Source organism: Crinia signifera, chromosome 7 (assembly GCF_055691185.1).
Source record: "Crinia signifera chromosome 7, ASM5569118v1, whole genome shotgun sequence".
In the NCBI taxonomy this organism is placed as follows: Eukaryota; Metazoa; Chordata; class Amphibia; order Anura; family Myobatrachidae; genus Crinia; species Crinia signifera.
The window spans coordinates 108,275,489-108,288,954 of record NC_139223.1 but is presented as its reverse complement, the minus strand read 5'-3'; the positions used below and the strand labels follow the sequence as shown (position 1 = coordinate 108,288,954).

The 13,466-nt window shown below is 44.2% G+C and overlaps 1 protein-coding gene across 2 annotated transcripts in view; it reads left to right on the top strand.

Moving 5' to 3' along the window:
- SEC22A (SEC22 homolog A, vesicle trafficking protein) overlaps positions 1 to 13,466 on the top strand; it is a 53,770-nt gene that overhangs the window by 37,733 nt on the left and 2,571 nt on the right. For both annotated transcript variants that reach the window (XM_083153601.1, XM_083153600.1), the window contains exon 5: positions 135 to 253. In XM_083153601.1, the coding sequence (XP_083009727.1) occupies positions 135 to 253 (119 nt within the window). The remainder of the gene's footprint in view (positions 1 to 134; positions 254 to 13,466) is intronic.

Here is a 13,466-nt window from a genome sequence, read left to right as displayed (position 1 = left end):
TTTTCTCTCACTCTCATTATCATTTATGTGCAAGCAGCATTTCTGAAGTTCTCTCTGTCACCAAACACAGGTCTGCAGCTGCCCTCAAAGGCATCTCAGCCATATAACTGGTCCTGTCTCTTTTCCTCCACCAGCTCCTCACCAGCGCCTGGAACCATTGACCTTGACTGGGATTATCTCCTGTTTGCTCAGTCTGCTGTGTGCAGGTCTCAATCTAATCCGTGGCTTTCATGCAGTAGAAAGTCTGCTGCAGGTACTGTAAAATCATTCGCTATCTAAGTAACGCTGTGCACTCCCCCAGCGCACCCTAAAGGCTGCCTATGGTAACAGCACGTGGGTAACGTTTACACCCAAAAGAAGCAACAAGAAAGACAATAGAGTCTATACAGTATACCACTGGTGCCGAAACATAACAGATGAGAAAGAAATGGAATTGTAAACAATAATACTTTTCATTTTGATACAGTGATTAGTACACATATATAAAGAGAAATATAGTGTGTTATTCTAACTGAACAACATTCTTCACACATAACCACAAAATAAACAATAAATTAATAAAATGGCAGTATTCAATAAAAACCCTTTTAGCAAACTAATACTCCACAGCAAGAGGAATGAGTGACAGCAGAGGATAAATGAAGCTGTCAAAAAGTATTATTTGTGCCAATTTTGGCACCAGTGGTATATACTGTATACACACCATTGTTTCTCTCTCTGTAAAATGATTAGATGGAATGCGTGTGTGAAGGTCCACATATCCAAACAAACTCATTTCCACTTCTATGTTCTATGGATTGGAATCCGAGCATTTCCAGTAAATATGGGACCTGGTTGGTTGGCCTTTCCCCCCATATTCAGAGAGATTTATTGGGCACTTAGAAGCTCAATATTTTTATTGCTGAATTTGACCATTTTCTTTCCCTTCTGTCCTGTTTTGAACAACTGGGTTTCCCCACATGAGCTCTATCTTGCTTTATTTCCTCACACATCATATAAAAGGACCAATGAGCATAAAATATTTGTGAGATTCCTTCTGCTATCATTCACAAAAATGTTGATGTAGATGACATTTTTATTCCTTCACGCACCAGACTCTGAATAACACTGCAGAGAAAAGGGAGATTTTAATGTCTGATAAACCAGGGTAGTAGCTTGCAGAGAGGTAATTAAAAGGGATTTGTATAATATTATTTTCATTGATATTGTCATGCCTTTTTGTAAAGCACAGCAGTTGACCGGAGGGAAACCAGGAATACAGAAAAAAGGCACAAATACAAGGGTTATATAGGGAGCCTGGCTTGTTAGATAGTGAGCAGGGTATGTGGTGCAGTATGGGTATTATAGGTGGAGGAATAGAGTAGGTATTCAGATGTAGCAATGTGAGTAGTGTAAATTGTAGTAGGGTAGGTGTGAAGGTATACCAGTGCGAGGGTATGATGCTGTATCAATGAATAGGACATGTGGAAGTAGGCAGGCTTTGATGATGTCCCAGTGGGAGTAGCATTGGTGTGGAGGATACCAGTCACATGTGAGAGTAGGGTTGGTGTAACTGTACCAGTGTCAGTAGTGTGGGACTGTACCAATATGAGTAGAGTAGGGGTGAGAGTATACAGTATTGCATCGTTGGTGAGTTTGGAAGATGTTACGGAGTCAACATGCATTGGGTCGACCACTGAAGGTCGACATGGCTTAGTTGGACACATGAAATAGCCGAGGTCGACAATGGCGAGGTCGACAGTTAAAAGGTTGACTACGTTTTTTTACGTTTTTTTTGTTGTTGTGCCGACAGGTGATATGTCATTCCCTACGATCCACTATGGCGTGGGGGAGAATACAATAGTGTGCCGAGCACAGCAGTACACTTTGACGGTGTCCATTTTGACATTCAGGACCAAAAAAAAGTTGAAAACTCATGTCGATCTTTAGACTGTCAATCATGCCATTGTACACCTTCCAACCCTGTCTACCTTATCCATGTCGACCTAAGCTCTGTCGACATTCAGTGATCGACCCAATGCATGTCTACCTAAATTCGGTTGACGCAATGACCTATACCCCTCCCAGCACCAATAAGCACATCCATCCTCCCTATCAGCTCCCCTCACACATCATTAATGATGTTACACAGCAGCACCCATCACTACACTCACTCGGCATCCATTACTACACTCACTCAGCATCCATTATTAGTACACTTGGTACTCTTTACCTAGAACGGCGCCCATCGCGGGCATCGCATGTACATCGCATGCCATTATAATGGCATGCGATGCGACCGATGCGATGCCCGCGATTTTACATAGAAATGCATGTTAAAATGTAAATCGCGTCGGTCGCATCGCATGCGGCCAAAAAACCGCATGCGATGCGACCGACGCGATTACCGCGATTTTACATAGGGAACAATGTTAAATGGCCCAATTGACCCGATTTTACATAGGGAACAATGTTAAATGGCCCACAGACCCCAAATAGCCACCCTGAAGTGTGAAATGGCCCCCCAATTGTTAACGCCACCCCACGATCAACGTCAACCCGAAGCGTGGCGAGCGCAGCGGTACGCGTCCTCCGACCTTTTCATACCCCCACTATCCACGTCGGCGTGGAGTTGAGAATAGAAAGTGTGGCGAGCCCGAAGCGTGGCGAGGGGACGCGGATACCTGTGAAGCCCGCGAGGGGACGCGGATACCTGTGAAGGTATCCACATCCCCTCGCGGGGCTCGCTGCGCTCGCCACGCTTTGGGCTCGGTGGCTCGCTGCGCTCGCCACACTTTCTATTCTCAACTCCAAGCCGACGTGGATAGTGGGGGTATGAAAAGGTCGGAGGACGCGTACCGCCGCCCCTCGCGGGCTCGCTACGCTCGCCACGCTTCGGGTTGACGTTGATCGTGGGGTGACGTTAACAATTGGGGGGGACATTTCACACTTCAGGGTGGCTATTTGGGGTCTGTGGGCCATTTAACATTGTTCCCTATGTAAAATCGGGTCAATTGGGCCATTTAACATTGTTCCCTATGTAAAATCGCATCGGTCGCATCGCATGCGATTTTTTGGCCGCATGCGATGCGACCGACGCGATTTTTTACCTTGCGATGCCTAAGATCAAAATCGTGGGCGCCGTTCTAGGTAAAGAGTACCGTACACTTACACAGCAGCACTCATTACTACTCACTCAGCACCCATTACTACACTTAATTATCACCCATTAGTACACTTACTCAGTAGCATCCATTACTACACTCACTCAGCAGCACTCATTACTACACTCATTCAGCACCCATTAACACACTTACACAACAGCACTCATTACTACACTCACTCAGCACCCATTACTTCTGTTACAGGCATGTTGTCAAGTGACCAGGCCTATTTATCTGTCAAAGAAAAGGTTTTTAGTGCCGAAGAGTAAGTAAACCAGGTTATGGTGTATTAGGCAATACTCTATACTTTATTAAGCATGAAGAGTTTATATAACCTTTATATTACGCCAGATCTTATATGGACGCTATCAATTATATTTTGTATTAGCAGCAGGGGGGCAGTAATGCCTAATTTATTATTAATAAGCAAGTAACTCCTGAGTTCTAGACATTTCTGCTTATACTTGGCAAATATTAAAAAATCTCTTATTTATTGTCCATGAGAAGGAACAGAAAGGAACTTGCGATAGATATACTGCAACATTTTAGATATCTTTGCACCTGCAAACAATAGGCTCATACAAATCTTTGATGTGAAAACATACAGTAGATCATTTCTGTTTCTGAGAATCAGCATACATTTGTACAAACATTATGACTGTATCACTCACACAGCACCAATTAGCACATTCATCCATCCCATTAGCAAGCCCTTATGTAGGGTACACACCAGGACGACCCGCTCACGATGCACATCGTGAGCGGGTCGTCAGTGGCTCGTCCGACCCGCTCACGATGTGCACCGTGAGCGGGTCCGATCCGATGACGACCCGCACCCGGCTGTATGGTCGTCATTGAGATCCTACCTGCAGCAGGTAGGATCTCAATAACGGCCGACCGACCCGCGGGACCGCGCATCGGATCGGTATCGGTCCACACCAGGACAGAAAAGGGCCCAATCACCACACAATCTACATCCAATTGGTCGGAATTGGATCTAGATTGAGGGGATCGGGCCCTAGTCGTCCTGGTGTGTACCCAGCATAACACAGCACACATTTTCAGCATCCCAGAACCACATGGTTACCTCCCCACACCACAACACATCCGCACTGCATACATACACACATACAGTGTACACACACACAACCACCACCACCACATACTATATATACAAACACACAACACACCCCAATCAGTGATAGTCATCAAAAAGCAACTAACTTGGCTTCATGCAGCAGTAGCTGCTCCTGTAGGCTGAAGAGCAAATCTTGTGATGGTGAGTGACAAGCTCAGGGCCTGACTGGAGGAGAGGTACGGGATTGCCACCACACTGCCTGCAGGCTCTGTGACTGATCTTAGGTGAGAGTGCTAGAACGGCAGTGGCGTGGCATGGAAGAAAGGACAGCCAACGGCAGTTTGTGAAAGCATTTTTTCCTGTCAGTCTCCTGTGGGTCAATTTTCATGGGGGGCATGTAGTTGCATGCAGCTCCACCTGCCCTTTGTTAAGCTGGCTCTGTCTGGAATTCCGGTGGAACTACAGAACAACTTTCCTCCTGTACAGTTAGGAGGCAGTTGCAGCATACAGAGCACACAGAAGGAGGAGTTGGAATAGTTTCTGTATTAAATAGTGTCCCGCCATTACAGATGACATCAGATGACAGCAAGAAATGGCTGGTTCCAGAACAATGGCTCTTCCCAGAGTGAGCGCTCCAATAGTTAATGACCCCAGAGACTGCAGGAGAGCAGTACTGAAACCAGCTATTCTCTAATAGCTGCTAGGCATAAGAGAGGATGTTGGTCAGCAGCAGGAGGTATGTCTGGTCCATACCACCCTGCCTAGTGAGAGGAAGGGAGGGTGGGGCTGGATATACAGTAAGGGCCTCCTCACTCTATTGAGAGGGTCAGAGTTGGATTGGGTGATCCAAGTGCCTACCTTAACCATGAAGGGAAAGTTCTGGGGTGAAGGTGCATACACACTGGATGCCATTAAAAATGAAATGCATGATAACGACCAGTCATAACGACATTTTGTGTTTATCATTCAGTGTGTGCACTATATCATTTGTCAGGGAGTTTCAGGGAAATCATGAGCGACATTTTATCGACTGCAGTGTCGTCTAGTGCGTAACCAGTTTAAGACATCAAGCTGATGGTCTGCGGAGTTATAGCACATGGTACAGTCCAGCGCCTGAAAAGGAGGATTTATGATAACTGTTGTGGAGCTCATCTGCTACACTGCGCTCAAGGGCTGAGATATGTATCTGACAAATGTTTATTTATTTTTTTCTGTTGAGATATTCAAGTATTTATACTGTTTTTTTTTTTAGGGATAGATACTTTTTTCCCCCCAAGTATCTATATTGTAAATACTCAGTATAAAGGGGGATACACACGTGGCGATTTTAACCCCATTTCTAATCTAGTCATTCTAGTCAGATGGCTTAGAAATGAAGTAAGGATTGCTCCGTGTGTATGGCTCCAGGTGATGGCGATGCATTGAATATTGTCCGCAGAGATAGATAGCAGTACATGCAGATCATGGGATTTTGCCTATATGTGTGCTGAGCAATCTGTGCTACCCTGTGTGTACGGGGGCTAAATACTGCTAGTATCTTAACTCTTTGAGTGCCAACAACTCTGTGAGAGATGTGCAAAATATCCACCAAAAATGCCAGCAAATTTGGTGTAAAAAAAGATTATATTTCCTGTATAAGGTAAACATTACAGGTCATTATGATGGATGTGGCTTGGCAAATTTCACACCTATTTTGACAAATTCACTTGGCAGTCAAAAGGTTAAAAACTTTTATTTTGCTTTATTTTCTTTATTTATGTTTTTTCTGTGTGTGCTGGGTAAATACTGCATAATGGTTTTGATTGCAATAAACCATAGTCAATTGGCTCAAATTATAATCTTTTGCCAGAAACAAACAGTCTCTGAGATAGTAGACCTGGACAGAGAAACATACAACCACAAAATACTGGAAATGCCCAATCCGGGACTATAAACTGGGTTGGAGCAGGTTTGTACTTGGTGGAAATACAGTGTAGGTGCTAGAAGTTTTATTTTATTATACATTACCAGTTTCTCATATAGTGCACACATATTCCGCAGCGCTTTACAGAGAATATTTGAACATTCACATCAGTCCCTGCCCAGTGGAGCTTACGATCTATATTCCCTACCACATGTACACACACACATTTTATTCTAGGGTTAATTTTGTTGGGAGCCAATTAACCTACCACTATATTTTGGGATGAAATCGGAGGAAGCCTATGAAAGCACAGGGAGAATATACAAACTACGCACAGTTAGAGTCATGGTGGGAATCAAACCCATGACCTCAGTGCTGTGAGGCAGTAGTGAACCCTCTGTGCTGCCCGAATTAAGTTATATGCACATAATTAATAATTAATCGTGGAAGGGCCAAGAGGTCCCAGACGATGAGTGATTCTGTTCAGGTGGTTCTAGCAGAGGGCAATGTTCCAGCAATATCTGCAGTATTTATTCTAGGAATAGATAATGGACAGAAGGGCTGTCGAGTTGTCAGTCAATTCTTGTCTCTGCATCTAGAAGCGGGAGTAGTCTGGCTACGAGGTGAGTTAGCCAGGGATAGTTTACTGGCATCTTGGTTTTGCAACATGATGGCCAAGTACAAAGGGCCATTAGCCCTCTAATAGCAAATGCTTTGGAACCTAATCTGGTACATTTCCACAAATACTTAGATTTCCTCATTCTCTGGAAGATATAGTGTATGTTCGTATAGTCACTTTGGTAGCACCAGATGTATCAGGGGTACTAAACATGGCAGTGGGTCCATGAGTGGACTTCCATTTAAACAGGACCAGTTTGTTTTTGGTGTGGCTTTTGAAGCTCAGATCTTAGAAGAATTAGGGGCCTTCGTATTTCATAGTGAGGTGCGTAGGAGTTTTCAGGCTCTGTGAGAATTAAACCAGATATTAAATGTCTTCATTTAACCTTAAGGCCCATACACACTGGGCGACTTTGAGCTGAAAGTCGCTCAAAACAGCAGGTTTGAGTGGCTTTCAGCTCAAAGCCGCCCAGTGTGTATGGCCCGGCGATGAGCGGTGAGTGCTACTGCGCGCTCCCGCAACATCGCCGGGAATGCCGTTCATCTGCTGGTTATACCAGCTTTCAGGACGGCTTTGCATAGCGCTCCGCTATGCAACGCTGTCCTTCCCCCCTCCGTCGGTGCCGGCCCGGGGGAACGCCATTGATATATAAGTATCAGAAATGAAGACTTCCTATTAGTGTTTGTACTTCATTTACTACACTCTGAATCTTGTGGGAGGTGGAGTGTCTACATTTTCAGCTAATCTTGGAAAGCGCTATTCTCTAACATCATGTGTTGTGAATAGTATTCTAAGGTCTCATTAATTGGGAAACTTTAACAACTTTGCTAATTCAACAAAACATCAGATCAGACTTAATATCCCTGTTAGACATTGTAACATAGTATGCACCTGAAGTGGTCAACAGTATAAGTTACAGTGATAGTTCCTTATTATTATTACTAGTACAAAATATTTGCTGTCTTCCAGGCATACTACGGCCAGATGGACAACCTTTGTACATCGGACGCATAGATAGTGGCAGATACTCAATAAGTTTAGTAATACCATTCAGGTGCATGGAAAGGGTAATACTGAGTAAGTAAAAAAATGGTTTCTCTTAGCTCACTGAATGGTATTAGTAACCAGTCTAGAACACTACATGATAATATAATTCAGAGATATTGGTTACATATAATTGCGCAAATTTATGTGTATGCCCCCAAGCCATCGTCAAAGCTTCTCTGTATATTGGGGGCCACTAGCGCTATATATAACCAGCATAAGCTAGAAAGCCCAGAGCAGCACACCAGTGAAGATACTATAGTGTTAATAAATATTAGTGATAGGAAGCTGAAGCTATATATAGAAAGGGAGAGAAAAAAAATTAAATGTAATTAAAATATTAAAGAAATAGTGAAAAAAAATGTGCTAAGTGTTAATAGAATGTAAAGGTGCGTCCCACTAGAGCACCCAGCCCAACCGGTTCAGGGGCACCGCACCCCACACCTCTGTTACCCTAAATTGGGTCTAGGATTAACCAGCAAGGAGCCACATGAACTTTTGTACATCTGTCCCCATGGTCTAGAAGTATCCTAGAGATGGAGGAAAAATCAGATTTTTGCAACTTACTGTAAAATGTCGGTCACTCCCTTATGTGCTTGTGTGTGGAAAAGGATGTATTCCATATACTCATTCTTTTCATACTGAGGAAGATGTTGTGGGGAGAAGCTCATATACCTTATTAAGTGCTGGCTCCTCAAACCTCAGTAGGTGAAATGATGAGATGAGTGCAGAGACTTCATCGTTGGTTACTGGACAGTTCTCCGGGTGGAATGGAGAGTGGAACACTCACCAATCCACTTAAAGCAGGGGTGTCCAAACAGTTAATGTTATCCAGGCCACCTGTGGGTCTGTAGAATGTGTCTGTTAGGAATGAATGCAGCACATATTTGAGAATGTGAATTAGCAATGACCTGTGCACCAGCTAGATGGTCTGTTGGTAGATCTCGAGGACTGGTTTGGCCACCCCCTAGTGTAAGAGAAGGTGGGTGTGGGGTGGATCTGTAAAATGCTGATACAGAAGTGAGGAGAGTACAAATGTGTTTATTGACCAAATGAAAAGACTTTGGTAGAATGATAATTTATCAATATGGCCGCCTGGCAGTGTAGAGGTTAATTATATTAAAATAATAAATAAGGAAGGTATAGGCAGTCAGCATAAATGATTCCCTACTACTTAATATGGTGTGCACCTGGCAGAAGAGAATGCGCGCTAAGCACGCAAGAGTCTATAATGAATCAATTAAAACCGGTGAGAAACCTGTATTGGGGTCCCATGCTGATGTATGCTTGATTATGTATTGCTTTACTTCACTCTCCACATGCAAATCTATCTCGTTTTATGAGTATATTACACTAACATAGCTAAGACTTTCATTTGATGCTGCCACAGTGCCCCCTGGTGCACAGACTGTGACAATGTGCACACAGCATAGGCTAGTCACAGTCTTGTTTTTATTCATTTCTATATAAATGGAACAAAATCATATGAATAAATACACACACTAAGGAATAATTTCATATTAGGAGCATCAGATAGAGGTATTGTTCTTTTCCCCTCTCCGGCTGCCTCTGATTACATGTCCCAGCATGCTTTGTACACAAGACCTGTTGGTTAGGAAGTTTATACTGTAGGTCTTTGCTGCGGGATGGTTCATTGTCTCTCGCTTTTGCTGCCATCATGTGGCTGATACTGAAGACAAGAGACACTAAGAAGGGAAAATTACTAAGATGGGAGTTCTTTTTCATATGGGATGTTGCTATGGGCAACCAATCAAATACTATTATCTTCTAGAAGGTGCTAAATAAATAAGCATTTGATTCTGATTGGTCGCCCATAGCAATATCCCATGTGAAATAGAACTCCCATCTTAGTAACTTTCCCTCTATGTGTGTCCCCAGATAACTGAGCAAAGTAATGTAACGTTACATTCCATTGTGCGTAGGATCATCCCAACTAGCCAGCGAAACGACTTCCGCACAATCGCAGCTACAGATACATCTAATCTCTTTTTGCGTTAAACAACCCTCCTAGACTTGGTGGAGCCGGGCATCTTTTAGGCAACTTATTCCACTAAAATGTGCATTTTCAAAACAGGTGAATAAGACGCACAAGCAACTTCTTTTGATTAAAATATGCGGCATGCCTAAATTCAGTGTGTGGCTGCAACTGCATCTGTATACAAAATCAGTGGCGTAACTACTGTAAGGCAGCCCCAGCAGTCGCTTGGGGGAGCAAGCAGCAGCAGGGTTCTGTGTGGGCTCCGGCACCCGCTCGACGCACTGGCATGCTGCTCCCTGCCACTGCCCACTGATTGAGCACTGGAGGCGAGTCAGCTGCAGCGTGGGTGGGGCCATGGCAGATGTCAAATTCCCCCACTGATTCAATTGACTGTACACAAAGCCAGCTATTGGCTACTGTCTAGAGGATGGGGGGGCAGATGGGCATGCTAGGACGGCCTGGGATGCGTCACTCGCTCCACTGTGTGGGTGGGGGGTGCGGGCCGCCACAACGTTCAACGGGAGGGGGCGGGTGTGATGCGGCTAGGGCCGCGTAGTAACCCCACGGGGGGTGATGCGGCAGTGGCGGCCGCTGAGTCACTCCAGGGGGGGGGGGGGTGAGAGTTGCCACTAACCTCCATCTACAGGGACCTGCTCCTCAGTGGCCGGCGCCCTAGGCAGATGCCTAAGGCTGCCTAGTGGTGGCGCCAGCCCTGCCAGGGAGGTATTTCAGTGTCTCATCACTTACACGCTAGTTGTCTCTGCCTAGTGAACTAGATTAGCGGTCTTCTCCGGTCTATGTATGTCTCCCACTGTCAGACCGCTATCAGATTTCTCAGGTCTATGTATGTCTCCCACTGTCAGACTGCTATCAGAGGAAAAAGGGGGGTCTTGCGGTAAGATGCAAGAAAAAGACTGAATCAGTGTTTTGTATTATTTTAATTCTTTAAAACATAACTTTTAATTGTTTTATTCCTAAAAGGAGGGGTGAATTTTGTCACTGTTTTGGGAGTATTCGTTATTGTGGTTGTGATACCCCAATTTTGCTCACTGCACCTATTGATTAGGATGCAGGTATGTGTAAATCACATATAGCTATCTGTACCCTTAACTTTAGGATACAGATATGCAGTTAAACTTCATTATACACAGAGATATTTTGTCTCCATTCGCGAAGATTTTGTTACCATATATCAGATGTGCACAGGAAGAAGCCTTTTCAGGTTTATCTTAATTTTTAAACCTCTTTCTAATATCTTGCATTAGATTCATATAAGGCACTTTCTGTTTGCTCCCCACACTTATTATTGGTTCTCTCTCTTAACCATGGTTTGCCGATTAGCATATAGCAATTGCTATCAGTGAAAAAAGATAGGTAGGAGATAAGATAGTGTGTTTTTGTGTCGCTACTTCCCTCCTCTGCTTTCTAGCATCTTAAACCAGTATCAGATGCTAGATGAGAGAGAGGTAATGTAGTGTTTCCATACACTAATTTGATAAAAGCAATACAGGGTTGGCTTCTGCTTGTCAATGTTGGTTGCTCAAAGCGACCTTGTTGCCTAATTAGCAGTGCATGGTATTCGCTTGGCTACCTGACTGAGAGTGCCTTGCTGTTAGAATTTAGTAGAGACAGGGATTGCCTATATCCTTGTTCTAAAATAGAAAAAGGTTCTGGGATGTTTAGTCTGCGGTGATTGTTCTGCTGTCAGATATCAGCATATATTGCCTCAAATAGCTGATGAGAGACAATCACTTTGACAATCACAGATTGAAATGATAGGCAGAGATAGCCGTTTCTGCTGTTCTGGATTCCCCTCTCACTGTCTCTGTTACTCGTGTATTGCAGAGACCAGTGTTGGTTTCATCAGAATGAGAGAACGACCAGTAGTAAAAGATAGTGATAAGATAGTTTTAGCAGATAAGAAAGTAGGTGTAGCTCGAAAATTTTCTCACTGATTGCCTGGTGTGTATGCTACCATTTTTTCTCAATCTTTCTAAATGCACAAAACCACAGATAACAGCTAATAGTTATCTCCGTGTCTGTTGACGGTAATACTCTCGGAGTTTGTGAGGTTAATGGTTATTGTTTTATGTGTCCACTGAGATAAGGTTATGGCTAGATATAAATACCTGTTACTTGTATAGTGTATATACATACATTTGGATCAGATTTTACAGTGATAAGATGCAGGCTTTTTTAGCAAATTATTATTATCCTCTAGACAATTTTACATTTGCAATAAGCTGCTTTAGTAACAGTCTCAGGTTTTAAATCCATTCAGCTAAAATTGCATCAAAATATTGCATGGTGTGTACGTATGGATTGTATCCACTTTCTAGCAATAAAAACAGAAACAAAAACAGGTATAGTTTCCAATATTACTTTGTAGCAGAAATTGCCCTTGTGGTCTACACAGTAACAAGATGCCAATTCTTAGCGAGTTGTTACTAGCCTCTAGACAGTTTGATATTTGCAATAAGCAGCTTCAGTAGCAGTCTCAGGCTTTGAGTCCATTCAGCTAAGCTTACATCAAGCCGTTGCACAGTGTGTACACAAGAATTGTATCCAATTTGTAGCAACAAGTACAGGTACAGTAATTATCAATCAATATTACTTTTTAGCTAAAATTGCCCCAATGATCTATTCACATTTGTAGGCTTGGTACTTGTTTCCTAGCACGGCCACAATCTTGTGGATCGTGTACCTTTAAGTTAAGGTACACGATCCACACGATGGACCCGATTTCCTTTGAAATCAGGTCCATTTTGCCGGCTAAGGCACAATATCCGGGGCATCGCGTCGGTCGGGACCATTAACATTGGTCCCGACGCGACCGACGCGATGCCCCCGATTTTTACATAGGCTTCAATGTTAAAAAATATTTTAACATTGAAATCTTGAGGATCGTGTCGGGAAAGGTAAAATATCGGGGGCATCGCGTCGGTCGGGACCATTAACATTGGTCCCGACGCGACCGACGCGATGCCCCCGATTTTTCCATAGGCTTCAATGTTAAAATATTTTTTAACATTGAAATCGTGAGAAAATGTTAAAAAATGTGAAATGGGCCAATATGACCCATTTCACATTATAGATGTCCCCGTCGTCACCCCACGATAGACGCCAACCCGAAGCGTGGCGAGCGCAGCGAGCCTGCGAGGGGCGGCGGTGCGCGTCCTCCGACCTTTTCATTCCCCTACTATCCACGTCGGCGTGGAGTTGAGAATAGAATAGTGTGGCGAGCCACTGAGCCCGAAGCGTGGCGAGCGCAGCGAGCCCCGCGAGGGGACGCGTATAACTTCACAGGTATACGCGTCCCCTCGCGGGGCTTGCTGCGCTCGCCACGCTTCGGGCTCGGTGGCTCGCTGCGCTCGCCACACTATTCTATTCTCAACTCCACGCCGACGTGGATAGTAGGGGAATGAAAAGGTCGGAGGACGCGCACCGCCGCCCCTCGCTGCGCTCGCCACGCTTCGGGTTGGCGTCTATCGTGGGGTGGGGTTAACGCCGTTAAATTTGGGGGGGTTGGGAATATTTTACATTGAATCCAATGTAAAATCGGGTCCCAGGGACCCGATTTACATTTCATTCAATCAAAAAATCGGGTCGATCGCATGCAATGCGATCGACGCGATTTTTCCGACACGACCACCCCGATGTAAATCGGTGTGGCCGTGCTA